The sequence below is a fragment of the Augochlora pura genome, chromosome 6 (genome assembly GCF_028453695.1).
Source record: "Augochlora pura isolate Apur16 chromosome 6, APUR_v2.2.1, whole genome shotgun sequence".
In the NCBI taxonomy this organism is placed as follows: Eukaryota; Metazoa; Arthropoda; class Insecta; order Hymenoptera; family Halictidae; genus Augochlora; species Augochlora pura.
Window position 1 is genome coordinate 21,335,549 of NC_135777.1, and position 19,833 is coordinate 21,355,381.

The following is a 19,833-nucleotide window of genomic DNA, read 5'->3' on the forward strand; positions in this document are numbered from 1 at the left end:
AAACCTGCGGGCGAAAAATACAAATCGAATATCGCGCTGAGTGTTTCAGATGGAGCAATAGGCAAATAGATGCGCGAGAGAAGCGAGACCGCAAGCACAGTCGAGCGAGACGGCCTGGGTCTCTCGTCCATGTGGACATTCACATACAGAGGCCGCTGGTTTCGTTCTGTCTCTCTCGATCATCTCCTGTTCTTTTTCTAAACTAACTGCGCGGCGCTGGATGCGCATTAAAATAGTGGGGGGATAAAAAGGCTCAGAATGGCGAAGTTCAATATGGTGAAGCTCATTGTAGTTGTTGGCTGTAGTTTCGACCGTTTCCAGTTAGCCGCGTCCGCGTCAGTACAATAAAGATCATAGTGATTTACAAAGAAAAATACAGTAGATAGATTCTGAATGTATCATCAAATGCGCCATCAATTGAACACAATTTATCTAGAAGTACGAGTTTATTATTAAAGAAAGATTTGCTCGATTAACGGAACGCCGCACGACGAGGGAAGATGGAAAAGACTGACGAGAGCGAGCACAACGCGTTACGAGAGGTTTTAAGTGACGATGAATTGACACGAATCCCAGAAGGATTCGTTAAGAAGTTAAATGCGTTCTTTAACGAGAAATTCGAACGTTACATTACAGCTAAGGCAGTTTTCGAAACCAATAAAAAGAATTTTGGTAAGACACGATTGAATTTCACATTTTTTGCTTCAGTAACGATCGCCCGGTTTATTTACACGGGCAAGATAATTTCTTTTCACGTGCAGAAGGCGCCTTTTTTTATCGGTGTTAATAGAGCGCATATTTTGCAATTATTCATTGTTCGAATAAACATTTCAGATTGCATTTCCTCTGTCTTTAATTACTGGTCTGGTCTAGATAGACCTGTTTACATATTTCGAAGTGAACTTGATTATATTATGTATTTCCAGATCAAACTTTAGAGAAACTGCAAAAGAATTTAACAGAAGAGAAGTCAAATTTTGAGGAATGCAAGGAGAAGTTGACTTTGTCAGAGAAGTATACTTCTGAATTACAAAACAATTTGGATGAATCTAAGAGTGAAATATCAAAATTGCAGGACTCTGTTAAGAGGTACCTAGAAATGTATACATGATATAATAATTGCAATATTTTTTGCCCATTATATAGTTTGGAGGTAATTACTAGAGTTTTCAAGGCTAATTTAATATATAACATTACAGGTTGGAGAAAGAGAACACAGAGTTACGCAGACACAGAGACACGGTTGTGGACGAACGAAATGCATTGCAACTACAGGTTGAAAGACGGGATACAGAGATTGAAAGAATGCATACAGAAATATCTTCTCTAGGTACACAACTACAGAATGCAGTTGCATCCAAATGTCAAGCACTCGCAGAGTCAGAAGAGATTCGGAGTCGTGAAATGACCCTCGAATTTAAGTATGATTTCTTTTTGTTTTAATGTGCTATGCAATCTTATTGGCTGTGTACAATGAATGTAATACAATTTTTTAGGGAGAAACGACTAGAGCAAGAGAGAACTTTGATTCAACAACAAATGGCAGGACTTGAAGAAGAATTAGCAAAGAGGATGTCGGAATTACAAGCTACTAGAGCTGAATCATCTTCACGGGCTCTTATAACCGATACTCGTTTGTCACAACGCGACGAAGAATTACGCATCGCTAATGAAGCAGCAACGAAGTTGCGAGAATCTTATACATCTTTACAAAGGCGCTGTGATGAACTGTCCCAGAAACTGGAGGAACAACGTACACAAGAAATTTCTATGCACGCTTCTTATAGAGAAGAGATTGGTGCACAAACCAGACTAACAGATCTTTATAAATCCATGGCCGATGAAGCCAATGCTAAAGCTGAAGAATTTAGCAATGCAGTTAAAGAACTACAAGAATTATTAGAGCATGCTACTGAACAGTATGGTGGACTTGAGACAACGCACAATCAGCTTCAGTTACAGCACAAAGAAGATTTAGAAGAAAAGGAACAGAAGATAGAAGAACTTTCAAAAGAATTGGAACATGCGAATGAGTTGCTTAAGAATATCAAGCAAGGTAATATATAATTATTTTTATTAATAATATATAATTGCTTAAATAAATGTGATTTTTTCTCTTAATTAACCATTGTCATTATTCTTTTATAGAACGATTGGATCAAGCTGTTGAGCAACTTGCACCAACAGCGGCCATTGCCAGCCGCGTGTTGAGGAAAGGTCTCAGTCTGACGCAAATTTATACACAATTAGTCGAAGTAACGAATGAATTAACATCGCAACGCGTAGAGAATGAACGTTTAAAATCTCAGATGGATGTTATCCTGCGTGAACTAGAGGAAAAGGCACCCATTTTGCAGCAACAACGCGAAGATTATGAAACTGCTAAGGCCAATATCGCGACACTTACATCTAGATTAGATGAACTTCTAGCTGAGAACCATACGTTGCAGGAAACATCAGACGAAGCGAATCGTATTGCTAAACATCATACTAAGGAAAATCAAAGGCTGAAGAGAGAGTTATCAGATTTGGCGCGTCAGGTACGTAGAAATTGTTATTGCATTTTTCTATGAAATTGCATGAAATTATAAATAACTGTTGCTATATTCTAGGTGTGTTTCCTTTTGAAAGAAGTACAAGAGAACAGAAGTGGTTTAACCATGCATTCGAGTGAATTCTCGAATACTGCAGGTATGGACAATCTCGCTACATCGGAGATCATCAGTAGAAAGCTTGTCACTTTTAAAGACATTGAAGAATTGCAAGAAAACAATCAAAAATTATTATCAATAGTTCGTACTATATCATCAAGACAGGAAGAGATTGAAAAAGCATCTGATGAAATCAATTCTGGAGAAATGAAAGAGAAGTTGGACAGGTTTGTAGTTTTATTTTACATCGATCATATCTTTATAAATATTTGAACTAGTATAAATTCTTTGAATCAATAACAGGTATTTAGAACAGTTGGAGGACATGCAAGCTGCTCAGGACAGACAAACGAAAATGTTGGAGGGTCTTATGAGACAAAGAGATATGTATAAAAATATGTATCAACAATGCTTGAAGCAGACAGGTACATCGGAGAAGGAGGCTATGGATACGTCTGAACAAGAAGTCAAGGAAGAAGACAAAGAGAAACTGACCACCGACGAGTCGTCTAAAGTCACTACTACCGATGCTAACGTAGAAACAGAATTGAAGAAGCAATTGACAGACTGTGAAACTAAATTGAAACAGGTTACAGACGAATTCGACACTTACAGAAAAGAAAGAACTGCTCACGAGAAAATGTTGGGCGAAGAAGTAGAGAGGCTTAGAAAGCAAGCGGAAGCAAGTTCGGGTCGCTGTTGTAGATTGAAAGCGCAATTAGACTCTGCGAATGATAGATTTAATCTCCTACAAGCAAACGTTTCTTCTTACAAATCCCAAATAAAGGTGCTCGAAGAGAAATGTTTCAATTACAACGTAACAATCGGTAGGATGAATTTATTAATATCTGTTAAAGCAAATTTGTGGTCGTACAAGCTCTAAAATTATTTTTATTCACAGGTAAACACGAACAGAGCTTGATGATTCTGAAAGACGAAACTTTGTCAGCTCAAACGCGACTATCTCGAGCAGAAGTGCAGCTAGAGAACTCGCGACAAGAGAGACAACTTCTACGAGATTCGGAAGGTCGTCTGCTCAAGGAACGTGAAATATTCCAACGAGAGCGGCAAACGCACGCTTTATTGCGAGCAGATGTTGAGTCTATTAAAGCTAGTTTAGAGCGTGTCCAAGCTGAGGGTCATTTGCGTGCAGAACAACGTCTGGACGATGCGATACGGGAGTGTGCAGCATTGCGACGGCGGTTACAAGAAGAACAAGACAGATTTAGGGAATTGTCTAGCCATTTGGAGAGACAACTTACTACAGCGCAAGAAAGGCTTGCCGAGGAACGTAATATAACACAGCAAATAAAAACAGAATTGGAGCAAGCTCGCGAATCCGATTCTCAGAATGCACAGCGGATCGAGGAGCTTAACAATAAACTTAGACAAGCTGTTAGCCATGCTATATCAAAGCCTTTTACTGGTAAGTTCAAAATATGGAATTGTATTTTTGTATGATCAGTTAGTTGATGATTTTATATAAAATTCTGTGGCTACTTAAACTTGCAGGTGATGAAAATCTCGTGAAGAGATTAAAAGAAGTTGAGATGCAACTTGCGACAACGCAGGCGGAGGCAAAATCATTGTCGGAACAGTTGAAAGCTGCACGGCAGCAAAGCCAACAATATTGTGACATAGCCGAGAGTTCAGAAGCGCAATTAAGAGAGCTGACCGCGCAGCACAATAAATCTAGAGAAGAATTAGAAAAGGCTTTGAAGGATGCACGCGTAGAAATAATGGGTCTTCACAAGAGAGTGCAGGAGCTAGTGGAAGAATTAGCAAGAGTTTCTAGCGGTAGACAAGAAACTGATTCAGAACTAAGAGAAAAATTAGCTGATGCAGAAAGAAAACTTGAGGAGCTAGATGAAGTTAAAGGAGAATTAGAGATTGTCAAAAGTGATTTACAATCTGCTTCGGTAACTGCGAAAGAAGCTGAAGAAAAATACGCTAGAGAAATGGTTCTGCATTCAGCAGACCTGCAGGTAAATATTGTAAGATATTTGAACTTGGTATAAGGTAGTCTAATCTATGCTTTTTTGTGCTAGGCATTAGCTAAGATTAAAGAAGAAGCACGGTTAGTGGACCAGAAAATTACAACCTTAACTCAGGAAAGAAACAGTGCCGTAGAAGCTTTGGAACTTGAAAGATCGGCTTGTCAAGAAAGGGAAAAGAAATTCCATGCTGAAATGCATGAAATGCAAGAACGTATAAATGACTTAGATGCACAAAATGCTATTTTACACAATCAAATTCAGGAGTTGAGCGATAAAACAGCGATCATGCATAGTCAACAAACCAAGATCAGTGACCGAGAAAGCCCTGAAACCAGCTTCGAAACTATGAACCGCAGCTTTAGTGGATTAGAAGATGACTCTAAATCGGCAGAACAATTGTTGAGAGTAATGAAGTACTTGAGGCGCGAGAAAGATCTGGCTGTAACAAAATTCGACGTTCTTAGGGCGGAGAATCTGAGAATAAAATCTCAAGCAGAGGTTAGTATTATAATTTGTGGATAATCTTGTATGTAATTAACAGCGAACATTTTTTTTCACAGGTGCTCGAAAAGAGATTGAAAGAAACGGAAGCGGTTCTTAATTCAGAAAGAGAGAAATCCGAGATCGATGTAGTAACCACGTCCAAGCATGCAGAGCTGTTACGAAAAGTTGAAACTTTGAATGCGATCACGGACTCAAACAGAATTTTGAGAGAGGAAAGGGATAATTTGAGCGCAAGAATGGTAGAACTTACTGCAAAGGTTGCGGCGCTCTCTGAGGAAGTAGGCCCACTTCGAGATTCGACAAGAGATTTGCAAGTGAAGACTGAAGCTTTGACGCAAGAGAATTCGAGTCTCAAAGCAGAAGCAACTAGATGGAGACAAAGAGCCAACGCGCTGGTGGAGAGAGCCAATAAGACAAGTCCAGAAGATTGGCGAAGATTGCAAACTGAACGTGAGAATCTTAGCAAATTACTTACATCAGAGCGAGAAACATATGCAAAACGTGCTGAAGAGATAGCTCAGCTGAAGACCGAGAAATCTAAGCTTGAAGAACAGTTGCTTCATCTCCAGAGACAAGTGCAAGCACAAGGTGAAGAAATCCAAAAGACTTCTGAGGAAGCTCGCAAGCTGAGCCAGGATTTGAGTGAAGCTCTCGCTGACTCTTCCACCAAGACTAAAGATCTGGCGACATTGAAGAAGGAGCTTGGGGACAAAGAAGCGGTCCTTAATGATATCAAGAACAAAGAGATACAGATTCGAAAGATAGCAAAGAAATACAAGACACAGTACGAGGATCTCGCGAAAACGGTGGAGGAGGAGAAGACTAGAACCGAAGAGTCTCGAATGACAGCTGGTACTTCTGGTACCGAAGACACCTCGCAGGTATCTCAAGAGCGTGAGGACCAGTTGAGAGAAGAAGGTCGAGCAGAACTACGACAAGCGAACATAGAGCTGACTGCAAAAATCGACGAGTTGTCCCGACAAATGGAGACTGTGCAAAGCGAGGCCGAGTTGCTCAAGAAGGAAATAGACACGATGAATAAAACCAGCGTTGAGAAAGAAGAGCGTGCCAAACAAGTACTCAAAGGTGCTAGAACGAAGATCATGCAGCTGACAGAATCGAAGAAAACCTGCGAGAAAGAATTGCTTGATTTGAAGACAAAACTAGAGACAGGTGCTACGGAATCGGATACTAGTGAACACGATGCTCGACTGGTAGCTCTTAAATCTCAGATGGAGGGCAGAATCTCCCGTCTGGAGCACGAAAAATCAGAGATTCAAGCAGAAAAGGAAACTTTGGTGCAAAGAGTCAACCAGTTGCAACGTCAGTTGGCAGGAGTCAGTGGCGTTAGTGCCACCACGGAACCGCCTACAGCTAATATTAAACCAATGTCCGCTCGAGCTGAGACTCCGTTAGCAAGTATCCGTCCTATGAGTGTTGTTGTTCAATCTAGAACTGCTGCGGTTCTACCTACCACTGCTAGTGCACCAGTAATGGTAGCGCCTCATCAACAACAACAGTCGCAGCAGCAGGTGGTGCACACCACTGAAACCAGCTCTCCAACCAGTAGTCTTCCGGATTTCCAACCAGCCAGCACTAGCAGTTCGTCGCAGACGGCTCCCAGCACTTTGCGTCAACTAGTTGTACAGCCTCAGTTGAGCGAGTCGGCAGAGTCAACGCAAAGAGAGGATCCAGAGAGTGCTGAGACACTCAATGTCCAGCAACAACAATGTCAACAGCAACAGCAGCAGCAACAACAACAGCAGACTGTAGCGTTGGTCAGCCCAAGAGTCGAGCAACAACAACAGCAACAACAACCTGCTGCTAGCGACCAACAGCAGACTGTAGCTAGTAGTTCCACGCAGTCGGTGAGCACGTCTCAAGCTTCCACAGGTCATAAGCGTCCTAGAACACTTGATTCAACAGCATCAGGATCTGGAATCGAGGGTATCGATCACAGTAGGCAGGATCAGGCGTTAAGTCCCAAAACCAAACGCAGCAGACAAGAAATGGCATCCACTGCCAGCGCTAGCGCTTCAGAAGTCGAGTACCAGGTAATGTTAGATTGAAAAGATATTATAAATCATAATGCAGAAATTATGAACACGTGAATAATAAAATGTTCCTTAAAATTTTCAGGTGCCAACGTCGAGCCAGCGGGATCAGGATGAAGAAGTCGAGGAGGGCTGTGTAGTTGTAGTGGACTGTGACGAAGGTGAGGGTGGTGGTAACCACCAAGCGCAAGAAGAGGAAGAATTTGACAATGACCCGTACGAGATGGAAGAAGAAGAGGAGATGCCTTACGAAGTCGAGGGCGAGGTGGAGAGGGACAATAACGAAGTTGAGATTATCATGGGTGAAGATTCCACTAGCGTAGAAGTTCCCAGGCAGGCACAAGTCACGGTACCCACAAACCAGCAACAACAACAGTCCGAAGCAATAAGCAGCGCCGGACCAACTGGAGAACCACCGACATCATTCGCAACAAGATCATCGCGTGGTATTGCACCAATGCCTAGGCAGCAACAACAACAACATCTACTTTTGGTATGCACCTTCTTAATAAACTATAAAACCAATATGGACTTCTGAAATGTTTCTGAAACTATCTTTCAGCCCCAACAGGGATACGAGGATGGTGGCGACGACAGTATAGTGCCGAGTACTCCAACTTTGTTCGTGCCTCGTCGCGGAGATGGATTTGGAGAAGCTGTTAGTTCACCACAGGTTCCTCAAGGACGTTTCACCTTTGGAGACTCCTCAGCACCTACGACTGCATCGTCTACTCCATCCATGTCGGCCTCCTCTGGTTCAGCAGCTCGAACGATATTTGGTTCGTCGAGTTCTAGCGTGGCACAAGTAGTCCAGGAGGGCATGGATGACAGTAGAATGGACCTGGTTCAATTAGATGACGGTGGTACCGGCCGTAGCGTACCTACAACGCCCTTGCAAGTTTCACCGGCAGCTGATTTACCACCTTCGGTATGGAATTATTCACTTCCTATTTTCATGATATTCTTATTCTACAACGTTTATTTCAATCGGTCGTATTCGTTTCCAGACAAGCAGTGGACCATCCGAAGAGCCGGAAACAATGGTCTCAGTGACCCCTGCGTCAGTAACAGGTACCACTGTTGGTGATACTAGCGAAGAACCTGCGATACCTAGTATACGTGTAGTCGGTGTCGATGATCAGCAACATAGTCAAACTGAAATAATCACAGAATCTATGACACCGACTGAAGGTAGCGATCACTAACTAATATTACTCCAAGTTCGTTTAGCGGTAGTCGCGAAACATGGTCAAAGTCTATAAATACTTGGTACACCGATATCATCTGTTTATATTACTACAGACTGAGTACAAACAATGAAGAATACGTGGAGTAATTGAATCGATTGTTTGTGTAGGAATGAGCTCGGACAGTGAGAAGCGTACAGAGGAAGCTGGGCCATTGATGTCTGGAGAGGATGATGCGATTGATGCTGGCGAAGGCACCGAAGAACCCGGAAGCGATATAGTGGAGGATGAAGTTGAGGAAGAGAGTTGCGAGGCCGAGGCAAGTCCATCTAGTAACACACGACAAAGGGTGATGCGACAAGCTGCAGTCGCAGCAGCCGCTGCCACAACAGCTACTGCCAGAAGATCGTCTCGGTCGCCATTTAGAGCAGCACGGGGTAGTCGGCCTACGCCTATCGTTTGGGAAAGCCAGTCTGGCAGGGGTAAGCAATTGACAACTACGATAACTATTTATAATTGAGCACCTAATCGATCTTATTGATTTTGGAGAATGGTATTTTGGAGTATCCATATCACCAAATCAATTGAATACTGTGAATGATATTCTTGTTTTTGAAGGACAACCTGTGGTTCGTGGAGGACACGCGACGAGAGGGCCTAACAACGAGACCGGAAGAGGACGTGGAACAAGAGGACGCCGAATGCGCTCTAAATATCCATCATACGCGCGATTCTAAGACTAGATGACATGTTTTTTTTTTGTATACCAGATCACGTGAGAAAAAAACGAGAATTACCGTTTCTGCGTCCGAACGGTGTAATGGGTTGACTGGTGGGCTGTTAATATAGCAACATTTCAAATGAGAATATTTTTATTTAGCATTAATTAATGGTAATTATGTTGTACAGATAGATTGAACGACACAATGTTTGTTATTCCTAATAGACTAGGGACGAGACTGTAACAGCGTTTTCATACGCATTCTTTTAGAAACCATAAAAAAGAATTTTATACTATGGAAATTAGTAGCGGCAGGTACGCCATTTTCTGTTTTACTGTATCTCGATAATCGAAAGAGACATTCCTTTCATCGGCTTCTCTTTTATTTCCTTCGCTGATGAGAACACATGTATACATACACTCATTAAAAATTACATAGCATTTAAGTTACCCTATTTATTTACTTGTAGAAAGTAACTTTTTATTGAGCTTGTCGTTCTATTTAATATTGGCGTTACTGTTGCATGCGGAACTAATGAATTTCGTTACGAGATTAAATTCATACATGTCAGCGATAAATATTAATAAATACTATATAAAATAAATACCTATGGTTTATAAACGTCCAACGGTGATACGTTTTCGATCGCGAAATTAAAATAAATACGAGGTATTGAAGCGCGTACGAATATAACAAATGTTTTAAATATATAGCGCAGAGTTGACAGAGTCGAGTTCAGATCAACCGTACTCGCATTGCTTACAGACGCCTTCTCGTCAGCTTGGAATAGTACATCAGTCTCTTATTCGATTGAAAGTGTTGCCAAAATCTATGTCAATACTTTTCGTTTACTTCGAACCGCGAAGAGAGCTAATTTTCAATACCTAAATACTGAGACTCATACTACGCACAACGATTTCCTAGGTTTCTCAATAATATCACATCTACAATGTTATTATTACGTCATTAAATTAATATCACAATGGGAGACAGAATAAAGACGACCTTCCTCTATAAGGGAGACTAACTTACATCTAACGTGTGAATACGTTTGGTCCCGTTTAATTCGCCTCATGATCTTCATACTTCGCGACGGCTAATAGCAATAAATATGACTAGTTGGATCGTACACTTGATCTGTCGTTAAAAACGTGTCCTGTGAAACACGATCTTCGCAGAGCCGTTCAGCACTTTTGTCATCCGCGTTCTATCGGAAGCGGCGGAGTGCTTCCTTCCAAAACAGGTGTCCGGGAATCGGGCACTTGGCGCCAGGGAGACAGCCGTTGCACGTTGTTGGGCATGTGGCCAATCTTCTCTGCGCGTTGCAGTCTAAATGCACGCGTTGAACTAGAAGCCGGCACACCGGATTGCCGTGCGATGACCATCAAATCCCCGGAAAGATGTTAATCCAATCTTAAATCCTGTGCCGGTCAACGTTGCGCCCGCTGTTTCTTCGTCTTCGTCCAAATATATTCGTTGAGCCGCGTTCGACGCGTGTCTCGTCGAGACGAAGACCACCGCTAACATCAGGCAAAGGTCACTTTGGGCTGCAGGTATTCCATCTGTTTGCGCTCGTCGACCGAGGTGAATTTGCAGATGCAATTGCCATGCTGCTCCACTGTGATCCATCGCATTGTCGGATCCTTTTCCTTCACGGTGCGGATCTCGATCTGGAACTCCTCGTAGTAAATAGAAGAGGGCTCCGGCGTGCAGATTCTGTCGCTGCTCGGACAGCATCCCGAGTGGCCGTCGCAACGTTTCACCACGATGTAGATAGGTAGCACAAAGACCACTCCGATATCTTTGTGCATGCTTTGCAGCAGATCCTTCAGATTGTACGAACGTAGCTGCGGCTTTTTGCAGGTGAAATTGCGGGACTCGGTCGTGGTGGCCCGGAAGTCGAGCCTCGCCGACGTCGGGACCATGTTGTCCAGTGTCAACGGGACCAGTAGGATCAGCTTGAGCAGGCAGCCCCTCAATGATCTACTTCTCATGCCTTGGTTCTGTTAGCACCGCTTTTCTCGAAGATCTTAACTCGCGCATAAATCTCTCCCGAGAACACTGCGAATCGGTTCAACCACCGTACCGGCAGCCTGTCGTATCGAGCGGCGATCGACTGAGACTTTCCTGCTGCCAGAAGTGTATTTATACGTGGAACAGCCTGCATACATGCTACAACGCGGGAGATGCACACGTATCAATGGGGATCGGTGCACGATGGAGGAAAATAATTATACGTATGACTGGCAAACCCGTTTTAATTAAAATATTTATTGGCGGGCAAAACACGGCAATTGTCCCACGATCTTTCGTTCGTCCATCGACCGTCATCGAAATCATCACCGTGATCACGGCCGGTTACGGGCTCGGTTGTCAGCTTTTCGTTAAACGATCGATTCTATCGGCGAATGCACACGCACCCCGAAATTTTCAATTACCATTGGAATTATTCGCGGCATCTATTCGTTCGCCTCGTTCGCGATCGACTAACGTTCGTGATAATGAGGCGTGAAACGAACTTATATCAAGCTCGAACTTCGACATCCCATCTATTGATACGACACACGAACAGTCACTACTCCGAAGCGAAAGCTGAGACAGAATCTTAATAGCTGCTTATCGCTTGTGGTAGTTTGCGCGCGGCATTGTTTACAAATTTTCGCGGGCTCGTCGATAACGATCCAGAACGACACCGGGACGCTAACATCTGAATTATAGAGAATTTCGCGTTTTTTTTTTTGTCGATTCAGATTTTCGTGATCCCTGGATACATCAAGTTGATCGCAAAGTTTTCCTGGTGCGGTGGTGAATTTGAGTCACAACGCCCATGATTCACTGGCGGTTGAATTCCATTTATCCTGCGTGAATTTCTTGTTACCTTCTGTAAATATATGAAGCGTCATTAATTAAATAAAATAACGATCCACCATTTTCCTGCTTGCGCGAACGATAACACTGGCGCGAAATTGTGCGATTCGAATTGGGCCAATTATTCGGAACACAATTTCAATGGGCTTGTAATACGTTGCCTACATATTATACAATATACATGTACAAAGATACGAACAGAGTACCCCTTTTTATTTGGAAATTTAGAATATGTCACAATGATATAAACAGAGCGGTATAAACAGTTTTCTCGTTGCCGAAGAAATAGCGGTCATTTTAAGGTCATCTTGGTTTCTATCTAAATTGAATACTGTATTTTGTTATACACTGTATTATAGTATCCAGCCTAATATAAATCCAGTTTAGTGATGTTAAATGTTTGGATACCTTTCGATAATGGAAGAAATCATTTCTGTTCTTAGCTACCCGTATATCTGCGAACATCGAAATTACTCATTGATTGCTTTTACACGTCACTTCCACGTGTCCTCTATCGTTAAAAATACAAATTCGCGATTATAAACAGTAATCAAGCAGAGTTTAACTAACCAAAGGTATGTAACATATGATGGCTCGATCAAACGACAATTTTCCTTGTTTCTATTGACAGAAATGACTTCGATTACACCTCGTTGGATTCCTATTAAATTGCACTACAATACAGCGTATAGCAAAATGGCATCAGTTAAAACAAAAACAACATGACATTGACATCTCCGTTTTTTTTCTCAACAGCAAAAATATTAATCATGTCACGTTACACACCCTCTCGTGTCAAGTAGCTATTGTTAAAAAAATTGTTCGTCATCTTTCGTAGTTCTCGAGATTTTATGAATTTTTACATGAAGCAGACACAACAGTATGTTATCGCCGGACATCTATAGATTCTGAGATATCCAGGAAAATACATTAAATATATAATATATATTTCCGGTTGACAGTATGTATGTTATTAGTCTGTGATGTCTGACAGTTTCCATTATATAATTTTAGCATCGTATATATGTATACCTACGGAGTTTGTTGAGATTAGGTACACGTGGGAGTAGATACGGACGGCCGGATCGTACGTACCAAAAACCATGTGAACCAAACGCCACTCTATCATTTCTTCGAAATCCTCCACACATATGATTCTGTATATTTTAATTAACTCCTCCACCCCCTCGTGATCCTGAAACTTTAATCCACATATAAACAACACTAAGACTGTGTAATGTAACAACATGGACTAACAACACTCACGTTGTACCTGATCAGGAGATTCCTATTTAACATATCGCGCGATGTAATTATGTGTGAAATGCATTTTCGTGAATATCTCGAAAACTAGAGATGTCCAGCTGTAACACGTATAGAAAAAAGTTGTTCAGAATGATGACCCGGACAACATATTTCGAGATCGTTGAAATCAATGTCGAGACGCCTATCCTTAATAATTACAAATTGTTTAATAGATAATTGAAACTCTGTCATGTGCTTTACCTTTGAAAATCTTATATTTTTATGTTTATTGATCATTTAGTCGTCATTTACTCAACATAGAGCGATTTGGGTCACGAGATTGATCCGGTACTCGAATAGAGCTGATAAGTGCACTTCCTTGCTCGTACACGTGGTGAACAGTACACCGACCTATAATTATTAATAAACATGCATCTGGTCCATCTTGGTTAACAGAGTTCGAAGAAATTGAAAGGGTTTGGATGAAGCAGGGTCGAGATATTCGAAAAATGATACTAAACGATTATGTGTCGCAGAATTTCTTCAACAATGAAATAAGGACGATGCCGACAAGATGGCGAGTCGTCGACCATCAGAATAGCGCTCGAAAAAAGGAAGCTTCATGTTTTATTTACACATACGGACGAACGGTTCGTTCGCGCACTTGTACAATTATAAAACAATTGCTCATTGTTTTATAATATTTATTTTTATTTTCATGACTGTAACTCATGTGACGATCTCTTTTTTTTGCTCATCGTAACATGGTTTTCTTACATAACTCCTGGGAAAATACGATATCTGGTGAGATCGCGACTGTAATTGTGTTTTTTTACGTGTCGAGGAAACACGTTTAGAAAAGATCACGCATAAATGGGATTATCAGATCATTACCAATGCTGATTTCCCGCGGTTCGAAAAGTCATTCCACACCCATTTCTGCAACTGTGATTTCCAAATGTAATTGAATATCGGCGTAAAGCCCTTCGCCAGGGAATTCCCAGGTGGATGTTGCGACAGTTCCATTACAGTTACGAACTGCGTGATCCGACGGCAGAAGAACGGGACACGATTGGCACACGTATAGCTGATGATGACGTCAGAGGGATCTCCCTCACGACAGGATAATTGACCACAGGTAATTCAAAGTCCACTTTATATCATACTTGATGCTGCTCTTTAATATGCGTTTTCCTACAAAACGATGATTCACGATTTAATTATAAACGAATATTCTATAAATAGTCGCCGATTTAATTGTAAAGACTGAATTTCAGATAGTGCGATCGAAGAATCGTTCATTTCGATTAAAAATAAATTTTGCACTGTATCTGCCGTTGAACTTTCGAGCCCTTCATGAAATAATTTTACCAACATGTTACAAGTTACAAACAGAGTCATTAATGTTTGTTAAACGTTGGCAAAATCATTTCATAAGAATTATTAATTTTATAATGAATATGAATAAATTATTATTTATGCTAAACATGAGAAAGTGCAATTTAAAATAGTAGTGAAATTAAAATGATTCATGGACGCCAATGCAGCGTCTTGAACTTATTATACTCATTAAAGAGAGATAGAAATCTTTGAGCGATTGCATCTTGCAACGAATATAAAACATCTTTATTTTGTACAATGATCCGCGATTCGAATAATCAGTTACCTATCGACGAACCCAATGACTCAAACGGACCTATCGAAATCAAGTCCATCAGTCAAGGAGTTTCTCTTCCGATTCCTACGTCAAAGTTTTCTATGTCGCAACGATTGCCGTGACTATCCCGTTCCGCGACACGAAATTTCACGAGCGCAACTATGTGCCGGGACCAAAATAGAAATCCGTCGAACTTTATGAATTTTAACTTGGCAATGATGATGCTCGCGATGACGACAAGTCCCAAGGTCATCGACTGGTCTCGCGTACACCTACGGCCGTGATTCAGTACGTGGTTCGTTTCATAGATTCGCAACACTATGAACCATGGGTGTGAGTCAGTTGCCCATAAACCCAGTATAACGTTAACGGATGCTCGTGCGATTTGGTGTACCCCAATTTCTAGAATCGTTGATTCACGTCACGATACGAAATCTGCTGACTAAGACCTTCTTCTCCGGTGGCACATATCGGAATCATTCAGCGCGGTGCATCGACCTCTTTTGCAAAAAAAGTCAAGGAAAGTGACGAGGAATGTTGTGAACGGACCTTGCTGCAACCAGACACTAGACAGACGAGTGCATCGGCGATGACTCATTGCAACCTGCCGCATCATATAACGCCGCTGATCGAGGAAGAATGCATTCTACGTGCTGCCGGTCGCTGGGTGCAATCTCCCTGTCCTCTTCTCTCTCTCTCTCTCTCTGTTTCTCTCGATAAACGATAGTCTCTTTACCTATAGCGACGCTGTATTCCTAAACTGATCATAATTACTTTTCTTGATTCTGTCGTTGGAAGAAATTGGAGCAGCGGATGCGAAAGCATTGTTTCGGATCTTAATGAATTGTACAGCTTTTCATCTGAAAATCATGCGAGATCTACATAAATATTTCTATAAGAATATGCACCAGAATTTGATTGTAGTTTGCTTAATTCACATCGAACAGATGCAATAGACTCAAACGGTTCTAGGTGAAGGATATTGCGAGTATCTGCGGCCGTGTTCAATGTTCGACGAGGCGACAAAAACCGGCGTCGATGGGAGAAGGACCGTTGTCATTGCCACCAGAAAATTACCTGGAACGAAATTCGGCTGGTAGAAAAAAAGTGCTCGGGATGCAGCCGGTGCATCGAAGAGATAACCACGCGGAGGCTGATCATTTGACTGATGACTGGTCGAAATTTGCCGCGGTCGAGGTTGCAAAAAAAGGAAGGAGCCGAGAGAGAGAGAGAGAGAGAAAGAGAGGGAAAGAGAGAGAGAAAGGAACACTGAAGAGCGAACGCGCGCCCGAGAGAAAGAGAGAGAGACTGAGAGCAAGAGACGAGGAGAGGACGACTAGTCACGCGACGTAACGCGGTCCCCGGCTCGAACGGGAGGCAGGACCCACTAGTTGTAATTATAGTTATCTCCGCGATGTTCCCGGAATGCTTTGCTTCGACCCCTCCCTTGAGCTTACCGGGAACCAAGAGGGAGACGGTGCGAATCGCCTCGAGGACAGGACGAAACGATACCACGCCGTAGATCCCAGGAGAGACAAAGAGAAATCAGAGAAAGAGAAGAGGCAGGGGGCCGAGGATGAAAGTTACATATATATACAGAGAGAGGGAGAAAGAATTCAGATCGCAGAAGAGAGTAGTCCCAGTGGCTGGTCTTGGACAATCGCGAACGATCTGTCGGAGTGCACGGAACGGTCGGCGGAAGTAGGTCCTCCAGTTCTCCGAGTTTCATTCAAGAGTTGCACCTCCGGAGCTGCCACAAGCCTGGAAATGAGAAGCCTCATTTTAGTCGTCGTCTACGCGCACCTGGCCCTTGCTATGGTCGCCAGGCACCACAGGTAATTAAGTACCGAATTACAGCCTGTTTTTCGCAAAACAACACACCCAGAACAGTTTACCTTTAATAGAAAACCCATCCAACAGGTCTCTCAATGACTGTGCTACTTGTAAAAGATGTCCAACAATTTTCTTATAAACGATAACGCCAAAAGAAACTGTTACATTTTTTTTATTCTTTCTTTTCTTACGTCGCTATAGAGTGATCGTCAATAGGCAAAATGTTAGAAACGTAGATCGAGTAAATCGGTCATGTGATTTCTAACAGATAAAAGTGACGACCGTTCTCAAATTTTTCAGAGACAGCGGATTTCTTAATCACGTACAATTGGTGCACGAGTTTCGGTGCTCCATGCCTCAACCAAGAGCAGTGCCAGTGGAGGAGCTCCTAACTGTTGGTCCAAGTCCCGACGAAGTTTTCTATCCAGCTTCGACGGTTTTGACGCGTTGCGACGGCGCCGGGTGTTGCCCCGACCCGAAACAGATTTGCGCGCCCATTGAAACCAGGAACGTTAGTCTGGTGTTCACGGTAAAGCACACGATCGACCGGCAACGGGACAGACACCATGAAGTGATACACGCGTTGGAGCACACCAAGTGCGGATGCGTCGACAAGAAATTGATCAAGTTTGACTGATCCAATCGGACCGGTGTTGTAAAGTAGTTGCGATTAGTCTGTTGTTCGTGTACAAATAGTAGCGTTTTAGTTAGCAATAAGGCGATTTAAATATAAGACAAGTTCCTCGGTTTAACACCTTTCAGGACTCCCGACTGTGATATTTTACTAACGTATTATATTGTTCTGTTTAATATATAAATAAACGGTCAACGTTTCTTGGACAACGTTGTATTTTATTCTTCGTTCAGACCGCACTAAAGGCTGTTGGAGGACAACGGCAATTGGTCATTGGTCTTGGACATTAATCCTTCAGGTCGAAATACTGTTTCGCAGCTAGAACGTCGCGCTTTATGCTCTCATTGTCCGGTGCCAATTTCAGAGCAGCTTCCAGCTCGGGAATTCCGTGCTGAGGCGAGGACAATTTACAAAGAGCCGCGCCTCGTCGAGCGTGACACCTGGCTCGAGACTCGCGATTGTTCTCGCATTTCGGCTCCATTAGTTCCAGCGCCTACGAATGAAAAATGTGACGGTAAACGAGTTCAAAGAAAGAAAGCGCGAGGTGTTTTTAAATTCATTAACCCTTCGACCGCGTTATTCGAGTCTGTAATGATCCATACGGTTACAAAAAGCTCCGCTGTACGGAAGTTAAAAAGTTATTAATTCTCTTGTAGCGATAATCGTTCGTTTACTTTTGAACAGTCTTCTATGCATCTGCAGTAATTCCCCAACGCGTATTGCGCTGCCGACCGGTTCACAAACAGTGACGCTAGCTTATCGCTGATCTTGATGCCGTAACTATAAGCGCTAATTGCAGCCATGTAGTTCCCGACTTTAAAAAATTCGCTGAAATAATATGTAAACAGACTCGTTAATATAGACAGACCTTATGGCGATATCACTCGACAAAAGTACTTGCAATTTCATAATGCCAATTAAGTCTAGTATTACAAAATTTGTGCAATGTTAGTTAAAGAGAAGGGACGTACTCTCCTTTATCCTTCAGCCATTGTGGATCCCGCTCTTCCGGCCGCAGGTCTGCAGAGTCGAATCCTATTTTGCGTCTCGCTTCCGCTTGTTTTTCTAGCCACTACAATCAAGGAAATTTGTTTAAAAAAAAATATCCTTACATTGCTGTACACAGAATAATAGTTTCGAAAACGGATACTTCTTGTTCCTCAAGATGGGAGCTTTCCCTAGCGGGAGTAGGGAACTTCCGGTCTGAGAAAGTGACGTTGATAGTCCCCTTTTTCCGCGGCAATGGGATCGACTTTGACGGATCATCAAATATACTGTCTTTTCTTACAAGCCTGCCATTTATCGCAGCTTTCACGGATTCCCATCCCGGTCTCGATTTGTTCTTTTTATGCAGTTTTTTCTTGCTTGTTCCTTTGACGAATCCATGCAGTTTAGATTGATCATTGGTTCCGGAGCCTTCTGAGCTGCTTGAATCATCCGAAGTATCGTAAATGCTTTTCTCATTGTTCCTCTTCTGTTCGAGTATATCTTCATTATCCTCTTTCAATTTAATGAGCTTCCTATTCAGTTCGATTTCCTCGTTCTCGTTCGAATGACTCAACGCTTCTTTCGGTTTCGGTATTTCGTCTTCGAGTATTTCGGTAATTCTGGGGGTGCCTAATATTTCGTCGTCGGTTAATGCTCGAGATTTTAATTTATTGCTGTCGTCTCGGAACCATGTTAGGGGTGCCCTTTTGGTAAATCAACGTGTCAGAGCTATTACTTTAAAGAATAGTCATTAAAAGTAAAATCTTTGCATAATTACTTGTAAGCCTTTCTATTCTCCTGCACTTCGCCGCCCAGTTCCGGTAAAAATGGCAACTCGGCCATCGATCTCCAATCTTCCAAGTCACGCATGGCTTCTTTCCGGTGAGCATTTTTTATCGCGTCAATTTTATTCAACGTGACCGTGTTTATGTTAATCTGTTCTTTAACTGCCTCTCTTTGCAAGTATTGACGCTTTTCTGAGAGAGATAGCGCGGTTATAAATACTTTATTATTTATAAATAGGCATGCAATAGCGCAATGTTATAAATATGTACCCTTTTTCATCTTCTCGAGCTCTTCGGCCTTCGTTTGTGCACGTTCCAAAGCTCGATTTCGATATCTTCTTTTCGTATCTTTGTCTATGTTTTCTACTTCGAGGGAGGGCCATTCTAGGGTAACCTCCGTTTTCTGTAACGATAGAATCGCTTCTTGATTCGTAATAATGCATTTACTTCCCTCTTCGACAACATCGGACCAGAGAAATAGTTCCAATATGAAGGGTGGGAAACTGACCTGTTTGAAGATGTTATGCTATTTTATCTTATACAGTGAAAATGTTTTTGCGATATCCAGTACCTTCACGTAATTATCAACCACGAACACGTCCACATTTGTTGGATTACCTCTCAAAGGTATATTTAAGGTTACCAATTCTGATGTCTGTCTCCATGTGTAATCTTTAATAACTATAGCTGGCATTGCCTTCTTTATTAG

General features: G+C 42.2%; 4 protein-coding genes across 5 annotated transcripts; 2 read left to right on the plus strand and 2 right to left on the minus strand.

Annotated features, from left to right (window-relative positions):
* Nucleotides 1–300: 300 nt before the first annotated feature.
* Mgtor (nuclear basket protein megator) lies at nucleotides 301–10,054 on the plus strand. Of its 2 annotated transcripts, none has more exons than XM_078182459.1 (16): nucleotides 301–672; nucleotides 927–1,089; nucleotides 1,200–1,421; nucleotides 1,497–2,056; nucleotides 2,149–2,540; nucleotides 2,613–2,878; nucleotides 2,955–3,478; nucleotides 3,553–4,077; nucleotides 4,164–4,636; nucleotides 4,700–5,146; nucleotides 5,209–7,206; nucleotides 7,292–7,699; nucleotides 7,769–8,134; nucleotides 8,214–8,277; nucleotides 8,564–8,875; nucleotides 9,012–10,054. In XM_078182459.1, exons 1-16 carry the CDS (start codon nucleotides 501–503, stop codon nucleotides 9,128–9,130), a joined length of 7,011 nt encoding a protein of 2,336 aa, XP_078038585.1. In that variant the 5' UTR covers nucleotides 301–500; the 3' UTR covers nucleotides 9,131–10,054. The 2 variants fall into 2 exon arrangements, with proteins under 2 accessions (XP_078038585.1, XP_078038584.1); XM_078182458.1 differs by having other exon boundaries at nucleotides 8,214–8,397; nucleotides 9,012–10,051.
* An 86-nt stretch (nucleotides 10,055–10,140) lies between these two features.
* On the minus strand, nucleotides 10,141–11,671 carry LOC144470875 (uncharacterized). Its single transcript, XM_078182460.1, has one exon. The coding sequence runs from the start codon at nucleotides 11,107–11,109 to the stop codon at nucleotides 10,642–10,644; it is 468 nt and encodes a 155-aa protein (XP_078038586.1). The 5' UTR covers nucleotides 11,110–11,671; the 3' UTR covers nucleotides 10,141–10,641.
* A 4,791-nt stretch (nucleotides 11,672–16,462) lies between these two features.
* LOC144471003 (vascular endothelial growth factor A-A) lies at nucleotides 16,463–17,378 on the plus strand. The gene is made up of 2 exons (XM_078182639.1): nucleotides 16,463–16,720; nucleotides 17,019–17,378. Exons 1-2 carry the CDS (start codon nucleotides 16,653–16,655, stop codon nucleotides 17,353–17,355), a joined length of 405 nt encoding a protein of 134 aa, XP_078038765.1. The 5' UTR covers nucleotides 16,463–16,652; the 3' UTR covers nucleotides 17,356–17,378.
* Nucleotides 17,379–17,514: 136 nt separating this feature from the next.
* LOC144471002 (dynein axonemal assembly factor 4) lies at nucleotides 17,515–19,818 on the minus strand. Its single transcript, XM_078182638.1, has 7 exons — nucleotides 19,696–19,818; nucleotides 19,395–19,632; nucleotides 19,118–19,316; nucleotides 18,503–19,043; nucleotides 18,324–18,424; nucleotides 18,027–18,180; nucleotides 17,515–17,845 (listed from the first exon to the last, which is right to left on the minus strand). The coding sequence occupies exons 1-7, from the start codon at nucleotides 19,816–19,818 to the stop codon at nucleotides 17,639–17,641; spliced, it is 1,563 nt and encodes a 520-aa protein (XP_078038764.1). The 3' UTR covers nucleotides 17,515–17,638.
* Between the last annotated feature and the right edge of the window lie 15 nt (nucleotides 19,819–19,833).

What these genes read in the sequence shown, in the direction of transcription:
- Mgtor (XM_078182458.1), top strand. Translation starts at nt 501, where the DNA reads ATGGAAAAGACTGACGAGAGCGAGCACAACGCGTTACGAGAGGTTTTA. An exon ending in GAAATGACCCTCGAATTTAA is followed by an intron (nt 1,422 to 1,496) that starts GTATGATTTCTT and finishes ACAATTTTTTAG; the next exon opens with GGAGAAACGACTAGAGCAAG. An exon ending in GGAAAGCCAGTCTGGCAGGG is followed by an intron (nt 8,876 to 9,011) that starts GTAAGCAATTGA and finishes TTGTTTTTGAAG; the next exon opens with GACAACCTGTGGTTCGTGGA.
- LOC144470875 (XM_078182460.1), bottom strand. Translation starts at nt 11,109, where the DNA reads ATGAGAAGTAGATCATTGAGGGGCTGCCTGCTCAAGCTGATCCTACTG.
- LOC144471003 (XM_078182639.1), top strand. Translation starts at nt 16,653, where the DNA reads ATGAGAAGCCTCATTTTAGTCGTCGTCTACGCGCACCTGGCCCTTGCT. An exon ending in ATGGTCGCCAGGCACCACAG is followed by an intron (nt 16,721 to 17,018) that starts GTAATTAAGTAC and finishes CAAATTTTTCAG; the next exon opens with AGACAGCGGATTTCTTAATC.
- LOC144471002 (XM_078182638.1), bottom strand. Translation starts at nt 19,818, where the DNA reads ATGCCAGCTATAGTTATTAAAGATTACACATGGAGACAGACATCAGAA. An exon ending in GCTCGAGAAGATGAAAAAGG is followed by an intron (nt 19,317 to 19,394) that starts GTACATATTTAT and finishes TATCTCTCTCAG; the next exon opens with AAAAGCGTCAATACTTGCAA. An exon ending in TGGCTGAAGGATAAAGGAGA is followed by an intron (nt 18,181 to 18,323) that starts GTACGTCCCTTC and finishes ATATTATTTCAG; the next exon opens with CGAATTTTTTAAAGTCGGGA.